General features: G+C 37.8%; 13 protein-coding genes across 13 annotated transcripts; 7 read left to right on the top strand and 6 right to left on the bottom strand.

The window, feature by feature from the left end:
• Positions 1 to 11: 11 nt before the first annotated feature.
• STU1 (Stu1p) lies at positions 12 to 4,565 on the top strand (the record flags this gene model as incomplete). Its single annotated transcript, XM_033908673.1, has 1 exon — positions 12 to 4,565. The coding sequence occupies one exon, from the start codon at positions 12 to 14 to the stop codon at positions 4,563 to 4,565; it is 4,554 nt and encodes a 1,517-aa protein (XP_033764564.1).
• Positions 4,566 to 4,805: 240 nt separating this feature from the next.
• On the top strand, positions 4,806 to 6,923 carry POL12 (DNA-directed DNA polymerase alpha subunit POL12; the record flags this gene model as incomplete). Its single annotated transcript, XM_033908672.1, has 1 exon — positions 4,806 to 6,923. One exon carries the CDS (start codon positions 4,806 to 4,808, stop codon positions 6,921 to 6,923), a length of 2,118 nt encoding a protein of 705 aa, XP_033764563.1.
• A 277-nt stretch (positions 6,924 to 7,200) lies between these two features.
• SPAR_B00690 (pyridoxal phosphate homeostasis protein) lies at positions 7,201 to 7,974 on the top strand (the record flags this gene model as incomplete). The annotated part of the gene is made up of 1 exon (XM_033908671.1): positions 7,201 to 7,974. The coding sequence occupies one exon, from the start codon at positions 7,201 to 7,203 to the stop codon at positions 7,972 to 7,974; it is 774 nt and encodes a 257-aa protein (XP_033764562.1).
• Positions 7,975 to 8,132: 158 nt separating this feature from the next.
• On the bottom strand, positions 8,133 to 11,210 carry APL3 (Apl3p; the record flags this gene model as incomplete). The annotated part of the gene is made up of 1 exon (XM_033908670.1): positions 8,133 to 11,210. The coding sequence occupies one exon, from the start codon at positions 11,208 to 11,210 to the stop codon at positions 8,133 to 8,135; it is 3,078 nt and encodes a 1,025-aa protein (XP_033764561.1).
• A 322-nt stretch (positions 11,211 to 11,532) lies between these two features.
• Positions 11,533 to 12,231, bottom strand: MRPL16 (mitochondrial 54S ribosomal protein uL16m; the record flags this gene model as incomplete). Its single annotated transcript, XM_033908669.1, has 1 exon — positions 11,533 to 12,231. One exon carries the CDS (start codon positions 12,229 to 12,231, stop codon positions 11,533 to 11,535), a length of 699 nt encoding a protein of 232 aa, XP_033764560.1.
• Positions 12,232 to 12,692: 461 nt separating this feature from the next.
• Positions 12,693 to 14,432, top strand: URA7 (CTP synthase URA7; the record flags this gene model as incomplete). Its single annotated transcript, XM_033908668.1, has 1 exon — positions 12,693 to 14,432. The coding sequence occupies one exon, from the start codon at positions 12,693 to 12,695 to the stop codon at positions 14,430 to 14,432; it is 1,740 nt and encodes a 579-aa protein (XP_033764559.1).
• Positions 14,433 to 14,847: 415 nt separating this feature from the next.
• Positions 14,848 to 15,027, bottom strand: MIN6 (Min6p; the record flags this gene model as incomplete). Its single annotated transcript, XM_033908667.1, has 1 exon — positions 14,848 to 15,027. The coding sequence occupies one exon, from the start codon at positions 15,025 to 15,027 to the stop codon at positions 14,848 to 14,850; it is 180 nt and encodes a 59-aa protein (XP_033764558.1).
• Positions 15,028 to 15,550: 523 nt separating this feature from the next.
• Positions 15,551 to 16,306, top strand: ERD2 (Erd2p; the record flags this gene model as incomplete). Its single annotated transcript, XM_033908666.1, has 2 exons — positions 15,551 to 15,572; positions 15,669 to 16,306. The coding sequence occupies 2 exons, from the start codon at positions 15,551 to 15,553 to the stop codon at positions 16,304 to 16,306; spliced, it is 660 nt and encodes a 219-aa protein (XP_033764557.1).
• Positions 16,307 to 16,439: 133 nt separating this feature from the next.
• On the bottom strand, positions 16,440 to 17,165 carry PRE7 (proteasome core particle subunit beta 6; the record flags this gene model as incomplete). The annotated part of the gene is made up of 1 exon (XM_033908665.1): positions 16,440 to 17,165. The coding sequence occupies one exon, from the start codon at positions 17,163 to 17,165 to the stop codon at positions 16,440 to 16,442; it is 726 nt and encodes a 241-aa protein (XP_033764556.1).
• Positions 17,166 to 18,137: 972 nt separating this feature from the next.
• On the top strand, positions 18,138 to 20,066 carry FUI1 (uridine permease; the record flags this gene model as incomplete). The annotated part of the gene is made up of 1 exon (XM_033908664.1): positions 18,138 to 20,066. One exon carries the CDS (start codon positions 18,138 to 18,140, stop codon positions 20,064 to 20,066), a length of 1,929 nt encoding a protein of 642 aa, XP_033764555.1.
• Positions 20,067 to 21,113: 1,047 nt separating this feature from the next.
• Positions 21,114 to 21,908, bottom strand: ECM13 (Ecm13p; the record flags this gene model as incomplete). The annotated part of the gene is made up of 1 exon (XM_033908663.1): positions 21,114 to 21,908. The coding sequence occupies one exon, from the start codon at positions 21,906 to 21,908 to the stop codon at positions 21,114 to 21,116; it is 795 nt and encodes a 264-aa protein (XP_033764554.1).
• A 1,164-nt stretch (positions 21,909 to 23,072) lies between these two features.
• COR1 (ubiquinol--cytochrome-c reductase subunit COR1) lies at positions 23,073 to 24,446 on the top strand (the record flags this gene model as incomplete). Its single annotated transcript, XM_033908662.1, has 1 exon — positions 23,073 to 24,446. The coding sequence occupies one exon, from the start codon at positions 23,073 to 23,075 to the stop codon at positions 24,444 to 24,446; it is 1,374 nt and encodes a 457-aa protein (XP_033764553.1).
• A 373-nt stretch (positions 24,447 to 24,819) lies between these two features.
• On the bottom strand, positions 24,820 to 26,178 carry PSY4 (Psy4p; the record flags this gene model as incomplete). Its single annotated transcript, XM_033908661.1, has 1 exon — positions 24,820 to 26,178. One exon carries the CDS (start codon positions 26,176 to 26,178, stop codon positions 24,820 to 24,822), a length of 1,359 nt encoding a protein of 452 aa, XP_033764552.1.
• Positions 26,179 to 26,244: the final 66 nt, after the last annotated feature.

The following is a 26,244-nucleotide window of genomic DNA, read 5'->3' as shown; positions in this document are numbered from 1 at the left end:
CTTTAGAAGTAATGTCATCCTTCAATAATGAGACCAATGATGGCAGCAGTACTAATGCGCATCCAAACGATTCCTTCCCTCTGTATACTGTATTCAAGGACGAGTCTATACCCATCGAGGAAAAAATGGCACTGCTCACCCGGTTCAAAGGCCATGTGAAGAAGGAACTAGTTAATGAATCCTCAATCCAGGCCTATTTTGCTGCGTTGCTGTTCATCTCCGGCCATTACGCTTACCATTCGTACCCGCGGTTAATCTTTCTATCACACTCATCGCTTTGTTACCTTATAAAGCGTGTAGCCATGCAGTCTCCGGTACAATTCAATGACACTCTAGTTGAGCGGTTACTGAACCACTTGATCTTTCAACTGCCCAATGAAAAGAAATTTTGGCTAGCTTCCATTAAGGCCATTGAAGCCATCTATTTGGTGAATCCATCGAAGATCCAAACTATTCTAGCAAATTTCTTACGAAGACCAAATGAAAACCAAAACGAAGATTACCTCAATAGAATAAAGTCCACGTTATTGACCATCGATGAATTGATCCAGATTAATGAGAGAAATAATTCAAATCATTTGCAACTACTGCGATTTTTCATGTTGTCGTTCACCAATCTTTTAAACACTAACCTAAATGAACACGCAAATGACGATAGCAATAATTTAATAATAGAGCTCATTTTCGATATAATGTACAAGTATTTGAAAATGGATGACGAAAATTCACAAGATCTGATAAACGGATTTATTAATGATTTGGAAGTGGAGAAGTTTAAACAAAAATTTGTTAGCTTAGCAAAATCACAAGAGCAACACGGCTTACAAGAGGATAGGTCGTCAATGTTTGATGAAGAGTACGAATATCAGCTACTATTGGCTGAGGCGAAATTGCCGCAGTTATCAAACAACCTGAGCAGTAAAGATTCAGCCATGAGAAAAAATTATGAGTCTTTGAACCAACTACAGCAGGACTTGGAAAATTTGTTGGTTCCATTCCAAAGTGTAAAGGAGACGGAACAAAATTGGAAACTAAGGCAGTCAAATATAGTTGAATTAGATAACATCATATCCGGCAACATCCCCAAGGACAATCCAGAAGAATTTGTCACCGTAATAAAGGAGGTGCAATTGATCGAGTTAATTTCAAGAGCTACTTCATCACTGAGGACTACGTTATCATTAACGGCATTGCTTTTCCTCAAAAGACTAATTCATATTTTAAACGACCATTTGCCCCTATCAATACTGGACCAAATCTTTGTCATTTTCAAAAATTTATTGTCTTCCACTAAGAAAATCTCTTCACAAACTGCATTTCATTGTTTAATTACTTTGATCATTGATATAAATCATTTCCACAATAAACTATTCCAATTATCGTTCTTACTAATAAATGAGAAAACCGTAACACCGAGATTTTGTTCTGCGATACTGCTGCGTAGCTTCCTAATTAAGTTCAACGACTCCAATCTGTCACTCAACAATTCAAATACAACTTCACCAACCTCAAAATTGGAAAATAATATCATATACATCGAAGAATGGTTGAAGAAGGGCATTTCAGATTCACAAACTACCGTGAGAGAAGCGATGAGATTAACTTTTTGGTATTTCTATAAATGTTATCCCACGAATGCCAAAAAACTATTAAGTTCTTCCTTTTCTCCACAGTTGAAAAAGGCAACGGAATTGGCAATCCCCTCTCACTTGAATATAAACTACCAAGTTTCTAGGGTGTCTTCTACTTCTTCTGTCTCTTCTGCGACGTCTCGCTTGTACTCTCAATCTTCGAATAATTCTTCAAGAAGAATCAGTTTACTGGAACAGAAAAGGAACTATCCAAGCTATGCTCAACCAACTCAATCTTCCTCTACTTCCCTACTCAACCCTCCTGTGGTCACAACTGGTGGAAACGTTATAGCCAGTAAATTCTCGAATAAGTTGAAAACAAATTTAAGATCAACTAGTGAGTATTCAAGTAAAGAAAATGAAAAAAGAGCAAGGAATCATGATAGTTTAAACGCTATTACAAACAGTAACACGAAAGATAATAACGGTGTTATTAAAAGAAAAGTAAGCGCCCCTCCTTCTTCTACTGTTGCGACAAAAGCACCTGAAAATTACACTAATTTCGATGACTTCCCGTTAAACCAAATCGATTTGACTGATGAATTATCAAGCAGTTACTCTAACCCTTTGATAAAGAAATATATGGATAAGAATGATGTTCCGATGTCATCCTCTCCAATCTCATTAAAAGGCAGTAATAAACCTGGCGAATACGAAATCCTTTACAAAATATTTAATGATGCTTCGTTTTCGGCTCAGTTCAAAGATGCCTTACAGTATTTACAAAAGGAATTATTGTCGACATCACAGCAGTCATCATCGTTACCATCTGTCCCAAAATTCGAATTTTCTAAGATTCTGAAAAAGCTGCGGCAAATTATGATGAAGTCACCACATGACTTTAAACCATTCTTAAACATACCAAAATTTATAAATGAAGTTCCCCTCAACTATCTCCTTGAGCTATATTCTATTAATGGTTTTGATTACGCAGAAATCTTAAAGAATAAAATGAATCCCGAAAAGCCTTATGAGCTTACCAACTTAGTTACAACTATCGTGGATTTGTTCAATTTCTTAAATTCCAACAATTGTGCGACCGATTCCAAACTATACTACATGAAATACAAAACTACTTTTTTCAATTATTATTTCAAGTTACTTTTAGAGATTTTCCGTAACTTGAACATAAAACATGATAACACTTTGAGGTCTGAAATAAACGATTTTATGCCTAAAGTATCAATGATTCTCTTCCAAATATACGGTAAAGAATTCGACTATACATGTTATTTCAGTTTAATTTTTGAAATTTATAAATTCGATAATAAACGCTTTAATAAGTTGTTAACTGATTTTGACATCGTATCCACTAAGATGAAAATTTGTCATGAACTTGAGAAGAGGGATGTCAACTTTAAGGTAGAAAACATCATTTCGAGAGAAAGCTCTGTAAGTTTCACCCCCATTGATGATAAGAAACTTGAAAGAGGCGATGAATTAGATGAAGCAGTGGACGAAAATGATGTTAAAAAATACATGGAAATGACAATGATTAATCCTTTCAAAAACCTGGGAACTGATAAAACACTAGAGCTGAAAAATAATGTTGATCAAAAAAGATCATCAAGTACAAATAGTGTAGTTATTCACGATGATAATGACAAAGATAAAAAGCTTTCAGAAATGACAAAAATAGTAAGTGTTTATCAACTGGATCAGCCGAATCCAGTAAAAGAGGAGGACGATAAAGATGTCGAAAATTCTCCAAAATCTGATTTGAATTTAAGTGAAATTTTCCAAAACGGTGGTGACAATACCGAAAGGAAATTGAAAGACGATAACGAACTAACTGTCAAATTCAGTACGGATCCTCCAAAAATAATAAATGAACAGGGGAAACTTATTGAAAACGGGGATGAAAATGAAAAGCCTGATTTGGAAACCATGTCGCCAATAAAAATAAACGAGGATAAGAATATGGATCAAAAGCAGAGGATCACAGTAAAAAGAGAAAGAGAGCTAACGCTAACTGAACAAGATATAAACTCCAAGAAAATAAAAGTGGTAAATATCAAAAAATCAGAAAAGATGCATTTTCCGATCATGGATAATTTCCCAAAGGATTCCTTAACCGTATATGAAATTAGTCATCTTTTAATGGTCGATTCCACTGGTAATACTTTGATGGATTCTGATGTTTATTTTAATCACATGTCAAAGGCTATAAATAGGATCAAAAGTGGTTCGTTCACCATGAAACATATAAATTACCTGATCGAACCCTTGATTATTTGTTTTCAAAATCAGAAAATGATCGATTGGTTAACAAATGAAAATGGTTTTGATGAACTATTGGCTGTTGGTATCATGCTTTTGAAATCCACTGATGACACGCCTTCGATACCATCGAAAATATCCAGTAAATCCATTATTCTCGTTCATAGTCTTCTAGTTTGGAAGAACTTTCTGAACACGTTAGGTGAGAATGCCGACGATGATGGTGTTTCATTAAGAATGTCGTTCGAAGAAGTATGGGAACAAATCCTTTTAATGCTCAATAAGTTTTCTGACTATGGAAATGAAATCTATAAATTAGCACAAGAGTTCAGGGACGATCTAATGCTGTCGCACTTTTTTAAAAAACATTCGGCAACAAGAATTCTAAGCATGTTGGTTACAGAGATCCAGCCTGATACTGCAGGTGTGAAAGAAACATTCTTAATTGAGACCTTATGGAAGATGCTGCTATCTCCTACCATTTGCCAACAGTTCAAGAAGTCTAATTTATCAGAGATTATCCAAACGATGAGCTATTTCATTACGGGGAGTGATAACACTTCATGGAACTTCACCAGTGCCGTAGTCTTAGCTCGTTGTTTGAGGGTTCTCCAATCGGCTCCAGATTATACTGAACAAGAAACCGAACGATTATTCGATTGTTTGCCTAAGAATGTCTTTAAAATGATTATGTTCATCGCCTCAAACGAATAGTGAATAGCGTGGTCGACGCGTGTTTTTTTTTTGGACGTGACGCGTCTCATCAGCGTTCCTTCCTTCTTGCTCTTTTTAGAATTGTAATAATATGAGCTCTTGTAGTCACATATAACATTTTTTTCCATATACATAATATATTTGCATACAAAATTTACCAAGATAGTTGGTTGTCGAACTGTTAAATAGAGCCGGAAGATAAATATAAACAAGAGCAACTAATTCAAAAAAAAAAAAATTATGAGCGGATCTATAGACGTCATCACTCATTTTGGGCCAGAAGCAGATAAGCCAGAAATTGTCACTGCATTAGAGAACTTAACCAAACTTCATGCATTGACCGTCGAAGATCTTTACATTAAATGGGAGCAATTTTCCAATCAAAGGCGTCAAACTCACACAGATTTAACTTCCAAAAATATAGATGAGTTTAAACAATTTCTGCAATTACAAATGGAAAAACGTGCCAATTTGACTTCATCCACTTCCAAGATAAATGCATCCACCAAAAAACCGGTGATTAAGAAAAGCTTAAATTCAAGTCCCTTGTTTGGTCTTAATATTCCAAAAACACCGACTTTGAAAAAGAGAAAATTACACGGTCCTTCTTCACTCAGTGATTCTAAGAAAACGTACAATGTAGGCTCTGAAGTAGAAACAAATGGAAGGGGAAACAGTTCTTTAAAATTACAGTTTACGCCAGGCGTTTCAGAAGATGCCGGGGTTGACAATGGTCCATTGTCACATGCTAAAGGCTCTGACGCTAAGACTCCCGGCTCATCGACGTTCCAAACTCCAACAACAAACACACCAACTGCATTGAGGCAGAATGATACTGCTGGTAAGATTCTGGATTCCCTTAACCCTGAAAATATTGAAATATCATCTGGTAATCCCAACGTAGGTCTTGTTTCAACTAAAGAACTATCATCCAATCAGGTCAAAGTTGAACCATTCTATGATGCTAAAAAGTATAAATTCAGGACAATGAGACAAAACTTACAGGAGGCCTCCGATGTCCTCGATGACCAAATTGATTCATTTACTAAGATTATTCAAAATCACTATAAATTATCTCCAAATGACTTCGCTGATCCAACCATTCAATCCCAGTCTGAAATTTATACTGTTGGAAGGATTGTTCCGGATTCGCCGACCTACGACAAGTTTTTAAACCCAGAATCGCTTTCGTTAGAAACCTCAAGAATGGGCGGTGTTGGAAGAAGAGTGAGGTTAGACCTATCACAGGTCAACGAGCTTTCATTTTTCTTAGGCCAAATTGTGGCTCTCAAAGGTAAAAATGCTAATGGGGATTACTTCACCGTTAACTCTACATTAACACTACCTTATCCAAACTCACCAGTGTCTACATCACAAGAAATGCAGGAGTATCAAGCAAATTTGGAAGGTTCTTCTTTAAAGGTTATCGTCACATGTGGTCCATACTTTGCCGATGGTAACCTCTCCCTGGAATTATTGCAAGATTTTATTGATCGTATAAACAATGAGGTGAAACCTCATGTCTTGATAATGTTTGGCCCATTCATAGATATCACCCATCCTCTGATAGCCAGTGGTAAATTGCCAAATTTTCCCCAGTTTAAGACGCAGCCTAAAACATTGGACGAACTTTTTCTGAAGTTATTTACGCCTATCCTAAAATCGATATCACCACATATTCAAATCGTACTGATACCATCCACAAGAGATGCAATTTCCAATCACGCTGCGTATCCACAAGCCTCTTTAATTAGGAAAGCTTTACAGCTACCTAAAAAGAACTTTAAATGCATGACTAATCCTTCCTCTTTTCAAATAAATGAGATATACTTTGGTTGCTCGAATGTTGATACATTCAAAGATCTAAAGGAAGTCATTAAAGGTGGTACTACCTCATCAAGATATAGGTTAGATCGTGTTTCCGAGCATATTTTACAACAACGCAGATATTATCCCATATTTCCAGGCAGTATTCGTACAAGGATAAAACCAAAAAAAGTGTCCGCCAAGAAGGAAACCAGTGGTGTAGAAAGTAAAGAAGAAAGAGTTTATGAACATATATCGGGCGCAGATTTAGACGTGAGTTACTTAGGACTAACAGAATTTGTTGGTGGGTTCTCGCCTGACATAATGATTATACCTAGTGAACTACAACACTTTGCAAGAGTTGTCCAGAACGTGGTTGTTATAAATCCTGGAAAATTTATTAGAGCAACAGGCAACAGGGGATCCTATGCACAAATTACCGTAGAATGCCCGGATATTGAAGACGGGAAGTTGACGCTCGTAGAAGGTGAAGAGCCAGTCTATCTGCATAATGTATGGAAGCGCGCTAGAGTCGACTTGATTACTAGCTGATATATTTTTAATTCAAATCTAACTAATAGAACAGCTCAAAGAAGACACCAAAATATCGTTATATACCTAGTTATCAGCCTTGAAACTGGCTCTATGACTTACTTACAGATTCATGATCACGATACGAATAATATCCGGGTAATAGTTTATCGTGTTCGAAGACTAAAGAAATGTTCATAACTAGAGACCACTCTTAAATGCATAAAAAAATAAAAAAACTTGATAGTCATCACCTTTTTCTTCTATAAAAGTAAGTCTGTCAACATCACATTGCAATATGTCTGCTAGCATTACTTATGATGAAGATAGAAAGACACAATTAATTGCCCAATACGAATCTGTAAAGGAAGTGGTGGATATAGAGGCAAAAAAAGTTTATGTTAATGGAGATGCCTCCAAAGTTTTAGTATTGGTCGTTTCGAAATTGAAACCAGCTAGCGATATAAAGATTCTTTATGACCATGGTGTGAGGGAGTTCGGAGAAAACTATGTTCAAGAGTTGATTGAAAAAGCAAAACTGTTACCTGATGATATCAAATGGCACTTTATTGGCGGTTTGCAAACGAATAAATGTAAAGATTTGGCTAAGGTGCCAAATTTATACTCCGTTGAAACGGTTGACTCCTTGAAAAAAGCGAAAAAATTAAACGAATCCAGGGCTAAATTTCAACCAGATTGTAACCCAATATTGTGTAATGTTCAGATTAATACATCACTTGAGGATCAAAAATCTGGCCTGAATAACGAGGAAGAAATATTTGAAGTCATCGAATTTTTTTTATCTAATGAATGCAAGTATATTAAGTTAAATGGGTTAATGACCATTGGTTCGTGGAATGTCTCACATGAAGACAGTGAAGAAAACAGAGACTTTGCAACATTGGTTGAGTGGAAGAAAAAGATCGATGCTAAATTTGGAACATCATTGAAGTTATCTATGGGGATGAGTGCTGACTTTAAGGAAGCTATAAGGCAAGGAACAACCGAAGTCAGAATTGGTACCGACATTCTTGGTGATCGGCCTCCAAAAAATGAAGCAAGAATCATTTAAAAGTTGAGTGGGTGACATTTTATACAAAGCTCTTTCGTTCTTTCAGCATTACAACACAAACTGAAAATAAATAGAATCTGCAAATATGTATATATATATATATATGTTTTTATATGTACAATGTGGATAATTTTCAATTACGTGAGTTTGAAAGAATTCTACTTTGTAAGCACATTTCTTATACATTCGACAATATACCTGGCGAGGGGCCCGGCCGTCGTTGTTTTACAGGTAACATTAATCAAACCGTTTTCTTGGTATTGTATCTTCATTAAACAACCAAAGTTTCCCTCACTTTTCGTATGAATGATACCAGAAACAAATAATGTACTGCGAACACTGGTCTGATCGACAATATCAAAACCTAATCTTTTGACTATTTGCGTTAGTAGTAGAAGCCCATCTTCAAAACTGATGGTTTCAACTTTTCTAAAATCCTTATTGAGCTTTATGCCAGGTTTTTGGTATTCCCCTTCCTTTCCCAAAGCATCGCTCAAGGTCTTCCAACGGCTGATGAACTGCGCTAAATTCAAATGCATGCTAGGATTGACTTCACTACTAACTAGTGTTGTGGTCATACCTATAGCAGTTTTCAGATTGATGGTATTTGCACTACCTCCACATTTGAAATGAATCGCCAAAATTGGACTATCTTCAACGTCGAACGGTTTTCTTATGGAAACTTCATAACTTTGTTCTGCCCTTTTATGGGGCCCAACCGTAGCAGTAGAAGGTGTGTTAATATTCATAATCAGATATTCAGGGTTACCTTGCGTCTTTGAAGCAATGACCTCTGTGGATAATCCTGTGATTTCCCACTCAGTCAAGTTAATGAACGCAAGAGATATATGAAACACATATGGCTGTTGTGGATCAGGAGTGGTTATCCGATAGAACACCTTAATCAAAGAAGATGTAAAAAGTACACCTTGCTTATGTGAAATCATTCTTGTAAAACCTTCCCTCCAATTTGGAGCCAGGATCTGCCTTGAATAATAAGAGTCCTTTCCTGAAAAGTCTTCAAACGAACTAACCTTGGAATTTACATCATCGGTGGTATTTCTACGAGATGGTGGAGGCATTGGAACCATGATCGATCTAGAAGAGTTTGCTCTCTTTGGTAGTAAGTCAGGCGTAGAGGAGGACGCTGGGGAAGGTATATTTATTAAAGTCGCGCTTCCTGCTGATGCGGGAAGTGACCCTAATCTCTTCAATAATGGATTAGATTTGCTGTTAAATGGCGGCATCGGTTCAAACAAGATTTGCAAAATATCAGTATTTCCATTCACTTTAGCCAGTTGTATAATATTAAGATATTCGAAAGATCTTGTTTGCAGCTCAATATCAAGAGAGTTCAATTCCAATTGGAAGAATTTAATGACGTTGGAGCCGATTTCGGGTGAGGTCTTGTACAACTTGATCATTGAAGTTAATATCATCGCTTTGGCTACATTTGGTACACTGAAATATTTTTCGGCAAATAAACTGAATAAATTTGCACTTGAAATTTTGTCTGTTATGAGGCTCGAGTATTCACCTAATAGAAAGGCCGCAGCTTTAACAATAGCCTCAGATGCTTGCTTTTTGCATAAATAGTCGACCAACTGTTCACACGTCAATTTGTGTAAAGACGGATTGTTTACTACAATTTGACATAACCGTTGCCATATTTCATCGTCGTTAATAGTAGTATTTGAAGTCAATGATAATAACTGTAGAGAAATAATGACAAACCAATTGATGTCCGTAGCGTATTTTTCGGTCAAAATAGCTATTTTAACAGCAATATCAGATTTTATTTGCGGTTCAGCAAGATTTTTTGGAGATAAAATATACTGCAGTAACCCATCGACAATAACCTTGACGTTTTCAACATCAGTAAAAGTATATAACAAGTCCACAACTTTCCTAACAATAGACGAATCCCTTTCTGTATTCAAAAGATGAAAAATCATATCTAAATTCTTGTAACGAACAGCATCAATTGCAGGCTTACCGCTTGATGAGCACAGTTTAACCAATGAATCTAGCGTCAAGTACCGAATATTAATTTCCTTCGATGCCAGCAGGGAACATAAAGCTGACACGGAGTTGCTGATGGCTTCATCCGACGGGTCTAGCTTAGAGGCGAAGTTGATCAACGAAAACAACACTGTGTTTTGTACAATACGTTCCATGGGATCCTGAGCTTGTCTGGTTCCTAGTTCGATGGCAACGGACACACACTTTCGAAGTTTATTTAATATTTCATTATCTATATTATTGGTTTGTAATAATGAGCCAAAATCTCTCTCAGTTGGTGAGGCAATCAATATGCTCAATAAAGAGACAACTTTTGTAATAAGCCAAGGGTTTGGCATATTGGCGAACGTATATTCTAACGGAAACTGATTGTCACTAGATGTTGAAGTACCAACAACAACACAATTGTACAAAATCTCTGTTAGCTGTGGCAATAGTCTCGTGCAATAACTAGGGTCAATGTATTTTGCAATGAACTCTATTAACGGGATCGTAGCCAAAGTTAATCTATAGTTTTCTGTATCATCCAGTAAACTCAATATTCTTTGTATCCATAGCTGCTTACGTTGTAAATCTTCGGTCAATATAGAATGATTACTTTTCAGTAATGCTAGAAATGACAATGCAGATTTTTTCTTGAGGTAAATAGAGGAAGTCGGTGATCTCAATATTTTGAATACACCTGTTGTGATGTCATCGTTGTACGCCAGACGATTCGTAAGTTCTCCCACCACGCCGACAAAGTTAAGCGCCAACATAACAAAGTTATCATCGGAAGAAGAGAGATCTTTCATCAATTGATAATTTACTTCGTCGTTAATTTTGGCGATAACCTCATTACGTTCATAAAGCAATTCAAGGGTCATATAGCCAATAAATTTTTCGGAAAACATGTTAGACTTCAGCAGTTCTACTGTTTGCTCTAACCCAAACAAAATTTCATTGAGTTTTGTCGTATTGGAAGTAATATATATGTAGGCTAACTTGGCAACATACTTCTTTCTCTGATAGCCACCTAATCTGTCGTGATTACCTTGTTTTTTCTTTGCAGCATCGAAATGCTGCTTAATTTTAACAATCTCAGATTGTATCCTTTTTTCCTGCTCTTGTGCCTGTTGTGCAGATCGAAGATCTGCAATGAATAACTGTAGACCCTTAATGGTACTATTATTATTAGAAACACTTGAATTTATAAGTGTTTTTTTGCGATCCATGGTTTATGAAAAATAATACTATAATAAAGGCTGCGAAGTTGGAACTCGATTGGCTAGCAAATTCCAAAGGTGACGTACGTTGCTCTTCTTGGGTGCTCAAATATTTCTCACTGTTTATACTCTGGATAGATCAAACAGGTGTTTTTTCACGTCTTAATGTGTTTCTTCAGCGCTCACTCCGGAGAAAAACTCCTATTCTTCCGCAGAGAGCATACTGTGTATCTAGGATTAATAGTCGCATAGCGATGGCTGATTACTTGATTGTGAATATCAATATTTTCTTAATAATTATATACATGTATACATGGTATGCTCGATCCGCTCAACGACCCCTGAAAAGTTTATACTGTGGTTCTTGAGACTTTAAAACATTCAAATACTTCTTAGACGGTTTCTTTGCGCTTTCATCGTAGAAATTCTTCACAGGGTCGTCTTTAGGATTTTTGAAACTATGCAACCCAACTCTGACCAGAGAATCCAAGGATACAAATTCATATACCCCAGGCAATTTGGTGCCAGCTTTTCTAAAGGCTTCACGTGCGACTTTTTCATGCAAATCATCACCATTTATTTCAAAAAGGATCTTCCCTGTGGGTACTCTCACCATCCAGTGGTCAAACCCACCTTTACCCTTACCCATTCTTGTTTCGTTACCCTTGATACATACAGCAACGTTTGTACACAAACGTCTCCATAAATGACCATTGGTTAAAGGCCTGACATATCTCATAATAGCGTTATCTGCTTCTTTTAGCTGTTGCGCAGATATCCTAATACCCTCGCTTTTCAGTCGTAACCCATACTTCCCAAATTGCAAAGTGGATCCCTTGATTGAACCACCTGTACGAACGGGCACTCTACCTTTTTGCTTCTTTTGTACGATCTTAAACCGTGGTGCATATTCATGTTTAAATCTCTTAGCGATAGGGTTAATGTTCCTTGAAAAAGTGTTGGGAGAACTCTCAAGAATCAATCCTCCCATCCTTATAGATGAATTCATTCTTGTTAAAAAGGGGAACATATTGTGAAATTTTTTATTCCTTTATAAGAAGCCACCGTTGCAAGGCAATTAGATTTCTTGACGACGGTTTGTACACTCTACCAGATAGAATTTTTAATAGCTAGTAATCTCTTACAAAGAATCTTCTTGTTACTTGAATATCAATCTGAGATTACTATTTCTACCAAAATATTTTCGTAATTAGTGATTTATATATATTTAAAGCCTAGGGTTTCTTTTATTGACCCTATGTATCAAATATTAGGTTTTTCGTTAAAGGTGATGACAAATTTTTCAATTTTTTTTTTTTCAAAATTTTTCATAGCTCATCTCATCGAGAGGAAAAGGATAAATTTGAGATTCAGTTAAATATTAAATATTGTAAAATATTTGCCATTTTTCCGCCATTCTAAGGTCCAAAAGGTTTCAAACAGTTTCCCAGCGAATTGGTCGATAAAATAAAATTGACTCATAGACAGAAAATGAAGTACGTTGTTGTTTCAGGTGGTGTCATTTCAGGTATTGGTAAAGGTGTTCTTGCATCTTCAACTGGTATGCTAATGAAAACCCTTGGTTTAAAGGTTACCTCAATTAAAATTGACCCTTATATGAACATTGACGCGGGTACTATGTCACCTCTGGAACATGGTGAATGTTTCGTGCTTGACGATGGTGGTGAGACAGATTTAGATTTGGGTAATTACGAGAGATACCTTGGTGTTACCTTGACTAAAGACCATAACATTACTACTGGTAAGATATACTCACATGTTATTGCTAAGGAAAGAAAAGGTGACTATTTAGGCAAGACCGTGCAAATTGTCCCTCATTTGACTAACGCTATTCAAGATTGGATTGAGCGCGTTGCCAAAATTCCTGTAGATGACACTGGAATGGAACCAGACGTTTGTATCATTGAACTGGGTGGTACTGTCGGTGATATCGAAAGTGCTCCTTTTGTGGAAGCGCTAAGACAATTCCAATTTAAAGTTGGGAAGGAAAATTTTGCCCTGATTCACGTTTCTCTAGTGCCTGTCATTCATGGTGAACAAAAAACTAAGCCAACTCAAGCTGCCATCAAAGGTTTGAGGTCTCTTGGTTTAATTCCAGATATGATCGCCTGTAGATGTAGTGAAACTTTGGACAAACCAACAATAGATAAGATTGCCATGTTTTGTCATGTTGGACCTGAACAAGTGGTCAACGTCCATGATGTTAACTCTACTTATCACGTCCCATTGTTGCTGCTAGAACAAAAAATGATTGACTACTTACACGCTAGATTAAAGTTAGATGAAATATCGCTCACTGAAGAGGAAAAACAAAGGGGTTTGGAATTATTGTCTAAATGGAAGGCTACAACAGGTAACTTTGATGAATCCATGGAAACAGTTAAGATTGCTTTGGTTGGGAAATACACCAACTTAAAAGATTCTTACCTGTCGGTGATAAAAGCATTGGAACATTCATCCATGAAGTGTCGTCGTAAATTGGATATTAAATGGGTGGAAGCTACCGATTTGGAACCTGAAACACAAGAAAGCAACAAAACTAAATTTCATGAAGCATGGAACATGGTCAGTACCGCGGACGGTATTTTGATTCCCGGTGGCTTTGGTGTTAGAGGTACGGAAGGTATGATTTTAGCTGCTAGATGGGCTCGTGAAAATCACATCCCATTCTTAGGAGTTTGTTTGGGTCTGCAAATTGCCACCATCGAATTTACACGGAGTGTGCTTGGAAGAAAAGACAGTCACTCAGCAGAATTTTATCCAGACATTGATGAAAAGAATCACGTCGTCGTCTTCATGCCTGAAATCGACAAGGAAACTATGGGTGGTTCGATGAGACTAGGTTTGCGACCAACATATTTTCAAAGCGAGACTGAATGGAGTCAAATTAAAAAATTATACGGTGATGCTTCCGAAGTCCACGAAAGACATCGTCATCGTTACGAAATTAACCCAAAAATAGTAAACGAATTGGAAGACAATGGGTTGATCTTCGTGGGTAAGGATGACACTGGCAAGCGTTGTGAGATTTTGGAATTGAAGAATCATCCATATTATATTGCTACTCAGTATCACCCAGAGTACACATCGAAGGTTTTGGATCCATCCAAACCATTTTTGGGTTTAGTTGCTGCTTCCGCTGGTATTCTTCAAGATGTCATTGACGGTAAATACGATCTCGAGGCCGGCGAAAATAAATTCAACTTTTAAATCAAAATTTTAGAATTAAAAGTCTACTGCATTAACAAGGATAAATTTCTAATTTCTTTTATGTATATTATATTTTTTGGAAGAGAAAATATTTGTAGTGCCCTCTATACTAGTTTTTTTTTTTTCATTCATATGCTGTCTTTCCTCTCCTAAATATATTTAATTTAATAAACCTATCTTATCCGACGAATAAGTACTGATCCTTTGTGGAGTAGATTCGCCCATAGTTATTTACTTCATAAAAATTCATAATTTTTCCCCCAATCTTCGCTTTTAAAATGAGAAATGGGAGGTTTGAAACCCAGGGAATACATCTATATATGCATATCAAATATGTTTAAATAGTTAGTTTTGTATAAGCCGGCTCTGAACGTCTTTCCACAGTGTATTTTTATCGAGGCATTGAATGGGTCAATTATTTATCATCTTTTCTCTTACTCTTTGAGTTGAAGTCAATTGTGGGTGATGACATGAACATTAAATAAAATGTACTTGAGCAAATCAGGCCAGCAAACACCCACATCGCAATGGTACTGGGTTTTCTCGTTATTCTGTGAAAGAATTCAATCACCGGATTATCGTTGAAAAATCCCATTATAAATTTTTAACTATTAATTTAAGAAGACTGCTATTCAAACTATTATTACAGCCACCCGACAGAACTTTATTGTATGTAGTCTTTACCGACAGAATCCTTCTATATATATATATATATGTGCATTCATCAGGTCAAAATATCCTCCCCTCCTCAATTTCTGACTTTTTTTCTTCCCTTATTTTTTTCTCTCTTGCTTCATCGCCCTGAAAGCTAAAAGCTAATACAGTAAATAAAGGTATTATTGAAAATTCAATTGAGCGGCAAGGGAAGAACAGTTCCCTCTTGCTTGAGTATCATTTTCGCCTATTGAATTCAGAATCCAATCTGCGTCACTAGGTTCATTGTTTTCTTCTAAAGATTTCTGAGATGGCTTATTGGCGGTACCCGGACTGAAAACGACATTTTAGTCAAATATTGAACACGTTAAAAACAAGTTCACAGTTCGAGGCAGATAAATTTGCTGAAAGTGTTTATTCAAGAGTGAGATATACGCGCAAGTCGAAGGCATAATCAGTTAAAAATGAACCCCTTCAGAGTCTTAGGTATGTTATCATAGAACAATCATGAGGCTTTTTCCTCCTGCATCGATTTCGATCTTACTAACAGAAAAAAGGCTTTTTTTCCGACCATTAAGACAGGTGATTTGTCACATCTAACCAGTATATTGATCCTGATTCGTACTATCAAGACTACAAAGTACATCGAGGGTATATCTTTCAAGACCCAAACATTGTATGCTTTGGTTTTCATAACACGGTACTTGGACCTCTTGACTTTTCACTGGGTATCCCTATACAATGCTCTAATGAAAATATTTTTCATTGTGTCTACCGCTTACATCGTAGTACTGTTACAAGGGTCTAAAAGAACCAATACCATTGCGTATAATGAAATGCTTATGGGTGACACCTTCAAGATCCAGCATTTACTTAGTGGGAGTGCTCTAATGAGTCTTTTTTTCCATCACAAGTTCACGTTTCTTGAATTAGCATGGAGTTTTTCTGTATGGTTGGAGAGTGTGGCCATCCTACCTCAATTGTACATGCTATCTAAGGGCGGAAAGACAAGAAGTCTAACTGTTCACTACATTTTTGCCATGGGATTATACAGAGCATTGTATATTCCTAACTGGATTTGGAGATACAGTACCGAAGATAAAAAGTTGGACAAGATTGCTTTTTTCGCTGGACTTTTACAAACTTTGTTGTACTCTGACTTCTTTTACATTTACTACACTAAAGTCATCAGAGGGAAGGGTTTCAAGTTACCAAAATAAAGAAAAACTCATCTAAAATAGTGATCGCAGCAATATATACAAATTTCAATATATCAATGCTATACAAAAAAAAAAGATACATAAATTGATGTTGATATTGGTCTATTCTTTTTTATACTATGATATGTATGCATTAATCTCTTTTTAGCTCATAAAATTCTTTCCTTACACCATCCTTGGTGACAATAAGGATTTCCAGTCCATCACCCACTTGTATATGTCTTTCTGTAGCTGAAGTGAACGAATCTCTCACCAGTTTGATGACTTCTTCCACAGACAAGTATTTCAAAGGCTTTTTGACTTTACCGTTTGTACCTGGCTCATATTGGTTCTTGAAATTAACTTGATTGTCCAAGAAAGGCATGATTAATGATGCCGCAGCACCACCTGCTCTACACTGTTCTCTTTCATAGGAACCAACTGGGTCGAACGAATAGACGGCGCCCTTACCATTTTCGTCAAGACCCGCAATGATGGTATGAACGTAGTAGGGGAAGAACCTCTTCCCGTACAGAAGATGTTGAATGTTCCTGGCTGCAGAATTTATCGATAATTTTTTATCGTTGTGATCGAAATGATACCATTTTACACTATTTTTAAATCTTTTCACTAGGGCGTCACCATCCGCAGCAAATCCGTTCGCTGACATGACTATATTGTCACCACAATCAAAGACTTTCGGTTCGTAACGAGAATTAATTGAGTAATCGGTGATATTTCTTGTATCGCCCGCCAACACTGCGAAATCTTCACCCGCAATACCTAAGATTGTACCACCATTATCACCGTAAGGGTTGAATTGATGTTCAATGGGTGTATTTGACGCCTCCGAAGAGTATTCTGACGCAATAGTGGTCATATTTTGTATAACTTTATAGTTCAATACTCTTGATTACTTTATTTCCACTTAGTTTGTCTTTGTATTATACCATATGTTTTTGCCACCCTTTGACTTTCCTCGATCCTTTAAGTTGAAAAAGGTAGAGAAACATTATCGCTCTGTACGAACACCAAACTTTATTACGAAGGGAGAGCAATAGAATGCAGCAAAAAAGAAAATTCATTGCTAATAAAGGCCCTACGAAATACCACCATCGCCTCACTGTCTTTACACCACTTAAACAAGAAACTCAATATGCCACGGTGATTGCTATGCAACAGTTTCCTGAATTTTGTCTTAATAGGCGATAGCTCGTGGAACACCTCTGCCAAACTTCGAAATCAAGAATCAATCAAGTCCCCGCACTTACCTTTAGAGACTCAATGCCCTAACTCTTTTGACTCGATGGCTTAGAAGTCTCATGTCCTAGCTAGTTTGTCCTTGAAACGGGAAACAAACGGCGCAGCCTCTACTGCAGGCGATCCCAAAAAGAAAAAGAAATGTGATTGTGTCATACCACAAAGCAGTATGTGCCGCCCATTTCTTTTTTTCATTTTTTCTCGTTTTCGCCTTTTATTTTTGTCCCACGGCGTTAGCTGCGGTTGACGCTCGGGATTTTCCGCTTTCGTCCTTATCGCGCCATTCTTCGCCATTAAAGTGCTGCTATAAGACTTGGCGGTTCTCGCTACTGAAACTATAGTGTCAGCTGGGACAACGCAGAGACATGTCGCACTTCTGAAAATTTTTGACAATTCTCCAACGGAAAAGTTTTTTTTTCATTTTCTCTCTTGCTCAATTACTCGATGACATGCTATCTTTTATATAATAGTATATAGCTTTGGCCTTTTTTGTATGACATCTGGAGCACAACATTGGACAGCTTTGCTTCACTTTACAATATATTGCGGAAATAAAAGGCGGTAACGACTTCCCTCATTCACAAATTTTCTAATGGAGGCAACGCCACTGTCTGATTCTGAATTCGATACCTGGTCGAGGACAGTGAGGGACGACACTATACTGACAGAGGATAACAAGAAAACCACAAAGGAGTTCGAATTGGACGATGCAGCTAAAATATCTTCTAAGACTGATGCTAACGTCATTGAAAAAAAAGAGACCGATTCAGAAAACAATGTAACCATTGCTCAGGATGATGGAATGGTGTCCTGGTTTCAAAGAACTATCGAGTTTTTTGAAGTCAAGCATGACTCTACCGACTCGGTCGATCACAAGCCCGAAAGTCCAATTAGGACATTTAAAGATTTGCGGGAGTCACTACGTGCCACATACTTATACAACGCAGAACTGCGGCCTGTGGAAGCTAAGAGAAGAACGTGGACTTGGAAGCAGTACATTTTTTTTTGGATTTCTGGGTCCTTTAACGTTAATACATGGCAAATCTCAGCCACTGGGTTACAGTTAGGGCTTAACTGGTGGCAGACTTGGATCTGTATTTGGGTTGGGTACACTTTCGTCGCATTTTTCTTGATACTGGGCTCTAAAGTGGGGAATAATTACCATATCTCTTTCCCCATTTCGTCAAGAGTGTCATTTGGCATCTACTTCTCCATATGGATTGTCATCAACCGTGTTGTCATGGCATGTGTCTGGAATTCGACATTGGCTTATATCGGTAGTCAGTGTGTCCAATTAATGCTAAAGGCTATCTTCGGTGTTGATTTAAATACTAGGATCAAAGACACCATAAAGAACCCCAATTTGACGAACTTCGAATTCATGTGCTTCATGGTCTTCTGGGTCGCGTGTTTACCCTTTCTATGGTTCCCACCTGACAAATTACGTCATGTCTTTGCACTGAAATCCGCCATCACACCATTTGCGGCATTCGGTTTTTTGATTTGGACTCTTTGTAAAGCCAAAGGTCATTTGGCGTTGGGTTCTTTGAACGACAACGGTGGCGCCATCAGCAAGACTGTTTTGGCATGGTCTGTCATCAGAGCCATCATGAGCGCCCTGGATAACTTTTCCACTTTGATCCTAAACGCTCCCGATTTCACTAGATTCGGTAAGACCTACAAGTCATCTGTTTATTCGCAATTAGTTGCCCTACCCGTCTGTTATGGCATTATTTCCTTAATCGGTATATTGTCTGTCTCCGCAGCCTATACGCTATACGGCATTAACTATTGGAGTCCCCTAGACATCTTGAACAGATACTTGGATAACTATACTTCGGGGAACAGAGCCGGTGTATTCTTAATCTCTTTCATTTTTGCATTTGACCAGTTGGGTGCTAATTTGTCTGGTAACTCTATCCCTGCAGGTACCGATCTGACTGCACTATTGCCTAAATTTATCAATATCAGACGCGGTTCTTATATTTGTGCTCTGATATCGTTGGCAATTTGCCCCTGGGATTTATTATCATCATCATCAAAGTTCACTACAGCATTAGCAGCGTATGCGGTTTTCTTAAGTGCTATCGCAGGTGTCATTTCAGCTGACTACTTTATTGTCAGAAAGGGTTACGTTAATATTTTCCATTGCTACACCGACAAACCTGGATCTTACTACATGTACAATAAATACGGTACGAACTGGAGAGCGGTGGTGGCTTATATATTTGGTATCGCTCCCAATTTTGCAGGATTTTTGGGCTCAGTGGGAGTTTCCGTGCCTGTTGGTGCTATGAAAGTTTACTATTTGAACTATTTCGTCGGTTATCTCATCTCAGCATTGAGCTACTGCATTCTAGTATATTTCTACCCAATTAAGGGTATTCCAGGAGATGCCAAGATAACTGACCGTAAATGGCTTGAAGAGTGGGTTGAAGTGGAAGAATTCGGGACCGAAAGAGAAGCGTTTGAAGAATATGGTGGTGTTTCCACTGGCTACGAAAAAATACGATATGTTTAAATAAAAATAGTGTCAGCGCGAATAGCCACTATAATGATAATGTTAAGACCAAAAAAATAGTTAATTTAATTATAGTCTGCATAGGCCTGAACATATTTGTTGCCTGTAAGTGGGCATATGCTTCACCATCATCTCAAACTGTAAATTTTATTTTATAAAACTAACATTAAGCACACTTTGTTAGTTAAGAGAAAGTCTTGTAGATCTCCAGTTCCCCACACCCAATTCACGCGATTATGAACCACTTGACTCACTTTCGCCTGCAAAAAACTCCTCCTCACTGGAAGTTGCACAAAAATACGCTGCAAGAAAATGAAGATAAAAAGGTTCAATCCTGACGAGATGTCATGCAAAATTATCACTTACGTTCCTGCAGAATGGACACTTGGACAAAACCGCTTATTTGAACAGAATAGGTCTTTCCAGGTTTAATAGCTACCTTGTTGATATCGGTAAAAATGCTTCTAATCAGTAACATCGAGGGTGTCCTTATTGTCACTGACCGCTTGCCGCGAGCTCTAACTAGTGAATCCATTGAGGCATTCACAGTATACGGGCGTTCTTATGCTACTCTTCAATCGTGATTTCATCGTGTGCATTGTCACAGGGACGGAGAACATATCATAACTTTATCTCTTCGCACTAGCAGCAATCTTGTACAAAATGAAGTACTTCAGTAAAATACAAAACGCTTGAGCACCATGTGAAGTGAAAAAGTCGCCTGTGGAAGAGAAATGACTTGTGGCGAAAGCCCGTTTTAGATGATGGTAAAAATAAAACATTTGAGCCGTAAGTGACTAACAAAAGAAAGACATCCATTCAGTCATATCACTGGAAAGAAACAAGAATTATTTTTTAACTAGAACTTTATTCTTTGAATATGATATGAAGTAAGAATATATATTTTGTGTTTGGTATTTAGACAAGTGATCATGCACTCGTTAATGGTAATGATACAACAACAACAACAAAAAAAAAAAGAATACGATGCAGATGTGAAAATGATAATGCGAAATGAAGTTGTGTTTTCTTCTTCTTTATTTTGTTTTATGCTGTGATAGGGCAAGAATGAAATCTCGTTAATGGTACGGAACCATCCTCGACATCGCTAGTACTCTCGGTTTCGCTAGCACTACTGTCATCCTCTTGTCCATTTACTCGCCGTGAAAGCACACGGAAGATTGGAACTGAACTATGCAAACTTACAGGACCAAGCGTTTCAGTGTCGTTATAATCTTGTTCTTCCTCCGTCGTCGAAGCAGTAGCGGGAAGAGCATTGTAGCGCGGCGTCGATTCGGTAATTTCATTCGTCTGTTCAGAATGAGAGTTTGTGTGAGTCAAATATTGATAATTAGGGGCGGTGTGAAAACTAAAATACATATCGATTTTTTTGTTATAATTACCGCCAGAATAATCATATTCAAAGTCATAGTCTTCATAATCTTCATCGTCTTCACTATCAGTAGAAGATAGAGTATCTGCATCTGGATCTTCGTCACTGGAGTAAAAATCACAGTAATCTTCGCGTTCTGCTGTCTTTTCTGCATCTTCTTTGTTACTGACGCTACTTTTGGTAGCATTGGCATTGGACAGTTCAATATGTTCGATGGACAAGTTCTCAGGGCCTTTAATGAAAGGGTCTCCGGCAAGGGCGTTGACCGTAGCATTATGAGCTTCCACGTTTTCAGTAATTTTATCCAGCAAATTTGCATGTCCAACTAAAACTCTCAGGTTGTAATCTTTATTTCTAGTAGTGACACTAACGCATTTTGCCAACTTAGAGCGGACCTTGCTGGCCAAAAAATATTGATCTTCAATTGATGGTGTTGTAGAGTTCATCATAATCGCAGTATGCAGAATTTTCTTTTTGAGCGAAACAATAAATAATCGTGAAAAAAACTTAGCTGTCTAGCTTAATACTACAAAATTTTTTTGCTGAAGTATAGCTGTCTTTTTTATTTTTTCTTTGGTCATAGGGGACTGCAAGCAAGGAAAAATTGAACAAATATGCAACACCAAAGAAAAAACTTGAATACTCTTACTAAAGAATATATATTTATACATCTACCATTCACTAGAGGATATATCGCCGCGGAGCGCAGCGAACTACATCCGAAAACACATTACAAATAATGCATGGGCAACCGGATACATTGTATTTAGCTTGCCTTTTTTTCTTCCAGCATCACAGCTTCCTCGAAGCTTCTGACCCGGTAAAAAAAACGTGCGAAATGCCTCTTCCAATGCCGAAACAAGGGAAAACCCTTAGTGCTTCCGTGCAAGCCGGTCTGCCGGTCCGCGTTTCGGGTCTCGTCCGTCGCCCATGATCCAATAGGATACGATTACAGATCTGGGGTAAAATCCGACTTTCGGCCCGCCGTGCGTTACTGCATGCTACATCACACGGCATCACTATGGTATGGGAACGGAAAAATGCAGATGAGTCAGCCCGGTGATTTCCCGTCCCGGCGATATTTGCACTATTTCTTCTTCGGTTTTACTTGGCATCCTTTTTTTGCCTATCCGCCGTTTCACCCATACCCGTTGCGAGAAAAAAAAGAAAAAAAATTAAAGAATAAACATGCTTTTGTACGACATATGTGACCCGGACAAGGGTGGGTAACACGAACAAGGACCATGAGTGTGACCCGGCTGGTTTGTTTTCTGCACCAATGAAATGCCAATAAATTAACAGTGTTTTGTTCTCCAGAAGTTCAAGGGCCCGCTGTCAGCTGCACCAAATAAAAATCAAATAAGAAAATTAAAGGTCTACCGCGCTCCCTAACCGATATTCCCCTACTCTCTCTCCCCATCTTATTCGAGGAAGACAAGCATATAATAAAGCAATAGCTTTTCGCAAAATAGATTATCTCATCCCTATTCGTATAAGTTACGCATCCTTATATTAAATTGCTACCATTGCTGATTAAGACAATTGTGGAGTAATAATAACAAGAAAATCGTTGCCATATCGTTGAGAAAGAAACCATAATATACATAAAAAAAATGCTAAGATCAGTAACTTTAAAGACTGTTTCTAACCAATTCAAGAGGACTTTGGCCACAGCCGCAGCAGCCCCCAAGGCTGAAGTAACTCAATTATCTAACGGTATAGTTGTAGCCACTGAGCATAACCCTTCAGCTCACACTGCCTCTGTCGGTGTTGTCTTCGGTTCCGGTGCTGCCAACGAAAACCCCTACAATAATGGGGTTTCCAATTTATGGAAGAACATTTTTCTGTCCAAAGAGAACTCTGCTGCGGCCGCCAAGGAAGGTTTGGCTTTATCTTCCAATGTCTCCAGAGACTTCCAATCTTACATCGTATCTTCCCTGCCAGATTCTACCGCTAAATCATTAGACTTTTTGAATCAGTCTTTTGTTCAACAAAAGGCCAATTTATTATCTTCCTCTAATTTTGAGGCTACTAAGAAATCTGTCTTAAAGCAAGTTCAAGATTTCGAAGAAAACGACCATCCCAACAGAGTATTAGAACATTTGCACTCCACCGCGTTCCAAAACACTCCATTATCTTTGCCTACTAGAGGTACTTCGGAATCCTTAGAAAATTTAGTTGTTGCTGATCTGGAATCGTTCGCTAACAACCATTTCTTGAATTCAAATGCTGTAGTTGTCGGTACTGGTAATATCAAACACGAGGATTTAGTAAATTCCATCGAATCCAAAAATCTAAGTTTAAAAACTGGTACCAAGCCAATACTTAAGAAAAAGGCCGCCTTCTTGGGTTCTGAAGTTAGGTTAAGAGACGACACCTTACCAAAGGCATGGATTTCCTTGGCTGTGGAAGGTGAACCTGTCAACTCACCAAACTATTTCGTTGCTAAGTTAGCCGCCCAAATTTTCGGCTCCTACAACGCTTTTGAACCCGCTTCCAGATTACAGGGTGTAAAATTGTTAGATAACATACAAGAGTACCAATTATGCGACTCTTTCGATCATTTTTCTCTCTCTTACAAGGACTCTGGTTTGTGGGGGTTCTCTACGGCCACCAGAAACATTACCATGATTGACGATCTCATTCACTTCACTTTGAAACAATGGAACAGATTGACCATTTCTGTCACTGATACCGAAGTTGAACGTGCCAAATCACTATTGAAATTGCAATTAGGACAGTTATACGAATCTGGTAACCCCGTCAATGATGCTAACTTGCTAGGGGCAGAAGTTCTAACCAAGGGCTCCAAATTGCCTCTGGGTGAAGCTTTCAAGAAAATCGATGCCGTTACCGTTAAAGATGTCAAGGCTTGGGCTAGTAAGAGATTATGGGACCAAGATATTGCTATTGCTGGTACAGGCCAAATTGAAGGGTTATTAGACTACATGAGAATCAGAAGTGACATGTCCATGATGAGATGGTAAGATGTGTGATAATATATTTTCCATGCACATAAAAATAGAAACAGGCAAGCAGCCAGATGTATACATGCACGCTCGTACACTCACACCATAAATGAATTTTTTTACATGTATTTTATATTCTAGTAACCCAAACAGCTCTTCATTATTTATTGGCGAGGACATTCTGCCTTGCAAAAGTAGAAATTACAAAAAAAAAAAAGAAACGCGTAAAAAACCAAGATTAAATAAACGTCTTATTTTATATATATATAAGTAACCAAGATCCTGAAGAACTATCAACTTTTAAAATAAGAAAGATGAACTTTTTTCTGGTAAATTATATTTAATGATACTATGCAAATGAAAAATTTGTTGGAAAGAAGTCACCTCTCAATCATCTGGACTTCTTGCCTAACGGACTGCTGATATTCTCATGGTAAGTAATACCAGCAATCGCAACCATCTTATCCTCTTGTGAGGAACTCATCGACGGGCTCACCAATTCGTCACCTTGTAACAATCCTTCACTCCGATCCTCGTCATTTCCATGACGATCCTCTTTCTCCTCCTCTTGGCTCGATGAAATCTCATGACTTCCATCCATGGCATCGACGAGCGAAGATGATGGTGATTCTATTATGGAGAATCTGCCTGCTGTGGTATGTTTATATTTCTTTGGTGTCGTTAGATCCATGTTTGTGAACGATGGTGATTCATCATATTCAAAGTTATCTAAATCTGTGGGCTTCCTCTTCCTTGGAGTTTCATTTTTTTCGTCAAATTTTTGCATCTTGTTATTCCCGCCCATTCGCCTATCTTCATCATCGTCTTCGTCGTCATCTGTGCTTCCCATATGATCGTCTTCTTCGTCTTCTTCATCTGCGTCATCTTCGTGATAATCCTCATCGTTGTCATCGTCGTCTTCATCTTCGTAATCACTGTTATCCTTGGTAGCAGCGCTCTTTCTATTTTGCCTCTCCTTATCGTTATTATCATCGTTTATGTCGCAGTCATCCTCATAGTATTCTTCCACCATGAAATTCTCATCTTTCAACAAAACATTACGCTTGCCCTTATTCTCCATTTCCCCATTTTCATCACCATCAAAAAATCCTTCTTCTCCGTCGCCATTGTCTTCATCCTCTTCATCCTCATCATCGTAGCCTAGGTTGACACTCATTATAGAATCGATTTCTTTTATAAAGGGTACTAACTCGCTGATACTGTCCTCAGTCATCCACGGTATCTTTAGTAGCGAAACATCTTCTTGATTCTTGATGAAGCTGATATCCTTCTCCTTATCATCCTCTTCCTTCTCGCCGTCTGGGTTTTTCTCAAGATCCTGCCAACTGCTAGTTACCATGCAACATTTTTCCAGCGCATTTACAAACTTCTCCAATTCATTGATTTTATAATATTTGAAAGGATCATAACATAATTCGCATATCCGAAGTATTGTGAATGGGAATGCATGGTTTTGTAAAAAATTATCATTCAGAAACTTACCGAGACAATTTAATCTGGTAACGAGACTTCTGGCATTGCTCATTCCATTCTTGAGGTTTATAAATAGGTCAAACGGTATAGTTTCAGTGATATGCCGAATTAGGTCAGGCAGAACTTGCTGGGGACCCGCCATCATCAATCGCGTTTTATCGCCCTGTTTCACCACATCGCTAAGTAGTTCATATAGATTGATAGACTTGATACCCATCATATTATTGTCCACATCATCCAACATCTTCGAGCTCATCGCTTCCTGCTGTGCTTTGACAATTGATGAAAACACCTTCAGAAAAGATAACACATATTGTTAGCT

This window comes from Saccharomyces paradoxus, chromosome II (assembly GCF_002079055.1).
Source record: "Saccharomyces paradoxus chromosome II, complete sequence".
In the NCBI taxonomy this organism is placed as follows: domain Eukaryota; kingdom Fungi; phylum Ascomycota; class Saccharomycetes; order Saccharomycetales; family Saccharomycetaceae; genus Saccharomyces; species Saccharomyces paradoxus.
This window is presented reverse-complemented; position numbering and strand designations above follow the sequence as displayed.